This window comes from Cebus imitator, unplaced genomic scaffold (genome assembly GCF_001604975.1).
Source record: "Cebus imitator isolate Cc_AM_T3 unplaced genomic scaffold, Cebus_imitator-1.0 Scaffold162, whole genome shotgun sequence".
Classification (NCBI taxonomy): Eukaryota; Metazoa; Chordata; class Mammalia; order Primates; family Cebidae; genus Cebus; species Cebus imitator.
In genome coordinates this window covers 4,352,034-4,359,685 of record NW_016107477.1, presented here as the reverse complement: position 1 = coordinate 4,359,685, position 7,652 = coordinate 4,352,034, and the positions used below count along the sequence as shown (strand labels likewise).

General features: G+C 37.9%; 1 protein-coding gene and 1 pseudogene across 3 annotated transcripts in view; one reads left to right on the top strand and one right to left on the bottom strand.

Moving 5' to 3' along the window:
• Positions 1–7,652, bottom strand: part of TWSG1 (twisted gastrulation BMP signaling modulator 1) — a 59,246-nt gene that overhangs the window by 3,668 nt on the left and 47,926 nt on the right. For all 3 annotated transcript variants that reach the window (XM_017543947.2, XM_037744046.1, XM_017543946.2), the window contains exon 4: positions 1,488–1,754. In XM_017543947.2, coding sequence (XP_017399436.1) covers positions 1,488–1,754 — 267 coding nt within the window. The remainder of the gene's footprint in view (positions 1–1,487; positions 1,755–7,652) is intronic.
• On the top strand, positions 2,892–3,261 carry LOC108314838 (annotated as a pseudogene).

The following is a 7,652-nucleotide window of genomic DNA, read 5'->3' as shown; positions in this document are numbered from 1 at the left end:
CTGGAGTTTCCAGGAATTAGCTTCTTGCTAACTGTTTCATAAACTTAAACAATCTTTAAGCAAAATTTATGAATTTTTATTTAATATTATGTTATTTACATTTTAATAATGGAGATAATGATAGCAAAACATATTATTATTGCATTCCATATGCTTCTAATGTTTTCCAAAATTTAGCATTTGTTTTACAAAGTACTTTAACCTAAAAGGAAGTAAGAATTCTTACACTGTCATTTAACAGAAGCTGTTTTGCTTTTATTATTAATGTCCAAAGTTCACACTGTTTTGTAAAGGTAGGAATATAATGGAGGGCACAACTAATAGTCAAGTAAGAGTACAAATTATACTATTTGTATAAAATTCACCTCATAGTTTAAAAAATAATTGCAATGTTTATAAGTGCTTTATGCTTCCATGGTGCCTTTTGTCAAAAAATATCAGACTTTATAAAAGTCACAAAATTATTTGGTGCCTTTTGTCAAAAAATATCACTTTATAAAAGTCACCTGCTCTTTACATTCCAAAATTATCATATGCCCTATCCTCATTAATAAATGCTCTTAAATATGCTTCTGTAATTTGTATAAGTTATTTTCTCATTTAATTCCTCTTCTGATCAACAGCACCCATTTGCAGAGAACTGGCTGGGGTTAGTTTATGCTTGCAAATAAGATGTCTGTAATACCAACTTGCTTATAAAGACATTTAGCTAATGACTTTGGCATCATTTTGGTACTGGTGCTATTATAAAAATCTGATTTTATGGGATACTCTGAATGTTACCTGATGATAAGCAATACCCTATTAGAGAAGCAGCACTGTTGCTATCTTATGAAAAGAATAAAGCCTAACACAAATAAATACCAGAATTAGGAACAACTATCTATTTTCCAGTATAGTACAGCTCCTGTTGCCAGGAGTATAGAGGAATTTTGACAATATGCTGACATGCCTCTTTATCTTTTTTTTCACCCTGAGATGGAATCTTGCTCTGTCACCCAGGCTGGAGTGCAGTGGCGTAATCTCAACTCACTGCAACCTCTGCCTCTTGGGTTCAAGCAATTTTCCTGCCTCAGCCTCCTGAGTAGCTGGAATTACAAGCACGCGCCACCATGCCCGGCTAGTTTTTGTATTTTTAGTAGAGATGGGGTTTCTCCATGTTGGTCAGGCTGATCTCGAACTCTTGACCTCGTGATTCCACCCGCCTCAGCCTCCCAAAGTGCTAGAATTACAGGTGTGAGCCACCACGCCCAGCCAACATGCCTCTATCTACTCAGGGATCAGAGATATTTTTTTTTCTCTTATCCTTCTGGCATGTGCCTCTACATATGACAGGATCAGGGTTATTGAGTCTAGATTTCATGTGAGATGACACAAATTTAAAACCAAAAAGCTGCTCCAAAAGATGGTCCTATAGAGGCTTCATAGATTACATGTACAGACCACATGAGAGGGCGGAATGGAAAAAGTCAACTGTTGGCAGTTACCTTTGTCACTGGAATAAGGTGCATGAACATTATTGCTGGGCACAGACACATTCTGTTGGTGTGGCTGGTTCACAGTTTCTAAAAATGAAACCAGATTCTCATGATGTGAAAGTTCTTCTGCAACAGGGAAAGAAACAATGTTCCAATTCAACTGAGTATCTCCTTCTGTGAGTGCCCGGAAGAGAGAAGGGATTGGTTCATGCAGCTCCTCCACTGTGCTCTTTGAAGTTGGAGGTGTGTCACTATAATTTCGAGGATTACACATACCTGGGTCAGGGTAACATAAGATTTTGTTAGTTACTGCCTTGCAATCAGAGCTACAACACATTAAAATTATGTAACTTCTAGCATTACATGTAGATATTTTCCTAGCTTTGTTTTGTTTTGTTTTGGTTTTTTGCTGAGTGAGCCTAGATGATGGCATCCTACCCCAGTAGCTTCAAGAGTAATGGCATGATCTCGGCTCACTGCTACCTCTGCCTCCTGGGTTCAAGCAATTCTCCTGCCTCAGACTCCTAAATAGCTGGGACTACAGGCATGTGCCACCACACCAGGCTAATTTTGTATTTTTAGTAGAGACGGGGTTTCTTCATGTTGGTCAGGCTGGTCTCAAACTCCCAACCTCAGATGATCCACCTACTGTGGTTTCCCAAAGTGTTAGGATTATAGGTGTGAGCCACTGCACCCAGCCAGATCTTGTTTTCTAAATACCTGTTCTCCCCTAACACGAACCAGAGCTCCTTGGAGGAAAGACTGATTCCAAGGCTGGGTCAGGAAAGTGCAAAAGAAGCCAGGAACACATTATTTGTGCCACAAATTAAGGAAGTATACCATTAACGATGGGACATGCTGAAGAGACAGAGGAGGCCAACTGAAGGGGCTCCTACTGGCTAATAGACAGTTTGAGCATTAACATAAATGATAATAAGCTGAGCACAGTGGTTCGCGTCTTGTAATCCCAGCACTTTGAGAAGCCAAGGTGGGAGGATCACTTCAGCCCAGGCATTTGATACTAGCTTAGGCAACATAGCAAAATGTTGTCTCTACAAAAAATAAAGAACACTAGCCAGGCGTGGTAGTGAATGTCTATAGTCCCAGCTCCTTGGGAGGCTGAGACAGAATGATTTCTTGAGCCCAGGACATAAGGCTGCAGTAAGCTATCACTGCACCACTGCACTCCAGCCTGGGCAACCACATGTCAATCAATCAATCAATCAATTAATCAAAGTAAATTAATAAAAAAAATAAAAAGGAATGATATTCCTTACCAACTGATAAATGTAGAAGAAAGAAAGGAAACAGAAAATCACCATTTGGCACTATCAAAGAGGTTTGATTCAGATGGGAGTTGTCAATGGAGATTAAGTCTGGGGGGTGACTGATAAGAACATACTGATGGGTGCCGGTAGCGCTCACGCAAAAATGGTGAACGTTCCTAAAACCCGCCGGACTTTCTGTAACAAGTGTGGCAAGCACCAACCCCACAAAGTGACACAGTACAAGAAGGATAAGGATTCTCTGTATGCCCAGGGAAAGCGGCGTTATGACAGGAAGCAGAGTGGCTAACTAAGCCGATTTTCCGGAAAAAGGCTAAAACTACAAAGACTATTGTGCTGAGGCTTAAGTGCATTGAGCCCAACTGCAGATCTAAGAGAATGCTGGCTATTAAAAGATGCAAGCATTTTGAATTGGGAGGAGATAAGAAGAGAAAGGGCCAAGTGATCCAGTTCTAAGTGTCATCTTTTATGAAGACAATAAAATCTTGAGTTTAGGTTCAAAAAAAAGAACATACTGATGTATTCTTGGAAAACCCACCAAAAAATACTAATCACTTATAAAAGGTCATTAACAATGACTTTAATGTGTATAACTCTGGCAGGCACCAAGATGATCAGAAGATCAAGGTTAACATCACCAGCAATGGGACAAGTTGATGTTGTTTGTCACTTGATTTAAGGCACATAGTATCATTTCAGTAATGATGTTGCCAAGAATGTGTGACTTAAGTCTGGTCACAAGTACACATCAGGTACATCAAGGTTGAGGGAAACCTGTATAACGCAAGGTCTGTATTCTCTAAAACTGTCAAGAGAAAGACCAAAAGGCTGTTTCAGATTGAGTGAGTCTGAAGAAACATAACTACTAAATGTATCACATATTCCTAGATAGGATCCTGGGCCAGAAAGAAAGAAGAGGTACCATTGTCACAGCTGGCGACATTGAATGGGGTTTGTGGATTGGGTAGCAATGTTATATTGATGTTGGCTTCCTGATTTGGAAGGTTGTACGCCAATTATGTAGGAGAATATCCTTGTTGTTTGAAAATATAGACTGGAGTGTTTAATGGTAATGTGACATTGTTTGTAAAGCTTGCTTTCCAAAGATTAAAAAAAATGATCATATGTGTGTGTACATGTGTGCATATGTGTGTGTGTGTCTGTAGAGAAAGGGTATTGAGCAATGAAGCAAATGCAATGATAAAATGTTTTTGTAAATTGACATGATAATTGTACATATTTATGAATTACAGAGTGATGATTCAATACAGTATTGTATAATGATCAGATCTGGGTAATTAACACATCTATCATCTCAAATATTTATCATTTCTTTGTGTTGGAACATTCAATATCCTCCTCCTAGCTATTTGAAACATATAATACATTATTGTTAACTACAGTCATCCTATAGCACTACAGAACACTAGAGAACTTATTCCTTCTATCTAGCTGTAATCTTATATTCTTTAACAAATATCTCTCTACCCTCCTGTTACCCCTACCTTCCTATCCTTCTCAGCCTCTACCATCCTCTGTTCTACTTTTTACTTGCATAGAATCAACTCTTTTCTAGCTTTTACATATAAGTGAGAGCATATGGTGTTTAACTTTCTGTTCCTGGCTTATTTCACTTAACATAATGTCCTCCAGTTCAATCTATGTTGGCATAAATGACAGAATTTCATGCCTTCTTTGTGGATGAATAGCATTCCATTGAGTATAAATACCACATTTTCTTTATGCATTCATCTGTTGTTAAGACACCTAGGTTGACTCCACATTTTGGCAACTGTGAATACTGCTGCAATAAACATAGGGGTACAGATGTCTTTTGGATATATTGATTTCCTTTCGTCCGGATAAATGTAAAGTAATGGGATTGCTAGATATGGTAGTTCTAATTGTGGTGTTTTAGGAAGCTCCATACTGTTTTCCATAGTGGCTGTATTAACAACTGGGGAATCGGGGTGAGGGCAAATTTCTCTACATTTGAGATTATTTCAAAATGAATTATTAAAAAATAATTTTAGGCTAGACATCATGGCTTATGCCTGTAATCTCAGCACTTTGAGATGCTGAGGTGAGAGGACTGCTTCAGGCTAGGAGTTCAAGAAAACAAGCCAGGACAAGATAGTGAGACTCTGTCTTTACCAAACAAAAAAATTAGCTGGGTATAATGATATGTGCTTGTAGTCCCAGCTACTCAGGAGGCTGAAATGGGAGGATTGCTTGAGCCCTGGAGTTCAAGGTTGCAGTGAACTATGACTGTACCACTGCCCTCCAGCCTGGGTGACAGAGTGAGATCCAGTCTCTAAAAAAAAATAAATAAATGAAAAAAAAAATTTTTAAGGAGAAAAATGGCAGTAGAGAATCAGTATAGAAAACTTTTTCAAGGAGTTTTGTTATAAAAGGGCAAACTGACACAGTGTTTAATCAGCCCCAGCCTTCAAGCTGTCCTAACTGACAGCAAGTAGATCCAAGAGGAGGTATCGCCACAAAACCCAGACCCAAATGTAGATTTGGGAGCTAATAAAATGATACTTGTTCTTTTAAACCATTATGTTTTGGTGTAGGTTGTTTGGCAGCAATAGTTACTGGAACAGAGCCCTCTGGGTTTCTTTTTGTGAGCATTATACAAACATACCTTATTTTATTGCACTATGTTTTACTGGACTTCGTAGAGGCTGTGTGTTTTATAAATTGAAGGTTTGTGGCAACCCTGCACTAAGCAAGTCTTATCAGTGCCATTTTCCCAAGAGCATGTGCTCACTTTGTGTTTCTGTGGCACATTTTGGTAATTCTTGCAATATTTCAAACATTTCATTATTATTATAACTTATGGTGATCTGTGATTACTAATCTTTGATGTTACTATTGTAATTGTCTTACGGCACCATAAACTGCCCCCATATACGACACCACAAGCTCAATTGACAATTGTTGTGGGTGTGTTCTGACTGCTCCACCGACTGACCAGACCATTTCCTCGTATCTCTCCCTCTCTTTGGGCCTCCTTTTCCCTGAGATGCAGCAACACTGAAATAAGACCGATTTGTAACCCTACTATGGTCTCCAAGTGTTCACATCTCTCATTTTAAATAAAAAAAAGTTAGAAATGTCTCTCTGCTGTCTTTCACAGTAAACAAACAAAACAATATTTTTTTAAGCCAAAAAAGAAAAAAAAAAAGAAAAGAAAAAGAAAGCTTAGTGAAGAAAGCATGTTGAAAGCTAAGACAGGCAAAAAGCTAGGCCACTTGTGCCAAACAGCCTCATTGGAAATGCAAGGGAAAAGTTCTTGAAGGAAATGGAAAGTGTTACTCTGAACACACGAATGAATGCTAAGAAAGTGAAACAGCCTTATTGCTGATATGGAAAAAGTTTGAGTGGTCTGGATAGATCAAACCAGCCACAATATTCCCTTAAACTAAAGTTCAATGTGAAGCAAGGCCCTCTCTTCAATTCTGTGAAGGCTGAGAAAAGGAAGCTACAGAAGAAAAGTCTGAAGCTAGCAGAGGTTGGTTCATGAGGTTTAAGCTAAGAAGCCATCTCTATAACATAAAAGTGCAAGGTGAAGCAGCAAGTGCTGATGTATAAACTGCAGCAGGTTATTCAGAAGATCTAGCTAAGTTATTGGGGAAAGTGGCTACACCAAACAACAGTTTTCAATGTGGATGGAACAACCTTCTATTGCAAGACGATGTCATCTAGGACTTTCCTAGCTAGAGAGAAGTCAATGCCTGGCTTCAAAAGCTTCAAAGAACAGGGCAATCATCTTTTTGGGGGCTAATGCAGCTAGTAATTTTGAGTTGAAGCCAATGCTAACTTACCATTCCAAAAACCCTAGGACACCTGTAAGATTTATGCTAAATCTACCCTGCCTGTGCTCTAGAAATGGAACAACAAAGCCTGGATGACAGCACATCTGTTTATACCATGGTTTACTGAATATTTTAAATCTACTATTGAGGCCTACTTCTTAGAAAAAAATGATTCTTTCAAATATTACTGCTCACTGACAATGTACCTGGTCATCCAAGAGCTCTGATGAAGATGTACAAGGGGATTAATGTTTTCACGCCTGCTAACACAGCAGCCATTCTGAAGCCCAAGGTTGAGGGAGTTATTTCAATTTGCAAGTTTTATTATTTCAGAAATATATCTTATAAAGTTATAGCTGCCACAGATAATGATTCCTCTGATGGATCTGGGCAAACTAAATTCAAAGTCTTCTGGAAAGGATTCACCATGCTAGATGCCATTAGGAACATTCATGATTCATAGGAGGATGTCAAAATATCAACATTATCAGGAGTTTAGAACAGAAGTTGATTGTTTTGTTTGATTGATCCTCTATTAATTCTTTTAGAAATGGTGTGTGAGAAGTAAACTTTTGAGCTCTTCTTTGTCTAAAAATGTTTCTATTTTATATCCGCATTCCTAATAATTTGACAGGTCAAAATAATTTTCCCACGAACCACTTAAGTCATTGGCCCAGTGATACTGATGAGAAGTCTGATGGCAGTATGATTTTAACTTCTTGTATACAAACTCTATTATTCTAAAATCTTTTTGAATATTTTTTAACCTAGAAGTTGTAAAATGCTGTGAGGATGTGTCCACATGTAGGTCTTTTCTCACTCACTCAGCATTCTGTAGGCTCTTTCAACCAAAGGACTAACTGTTTTCTTTCTCAGCTTTGGTAATTTTTCTTATACTATTTGATAATTTCTTCCTTTTTTAAAAAAATTCTTCTCATGGAGTGCCTATTCTTTTCCTGTTATATTTTGTTATCAGCCTGTTTTTGCTATATTCTATGACACTCCAATAATATTTTCAGCCCCTCTTAATTTATTATTTTTCCAATTGAATTTTTTTTTTTTTTTTT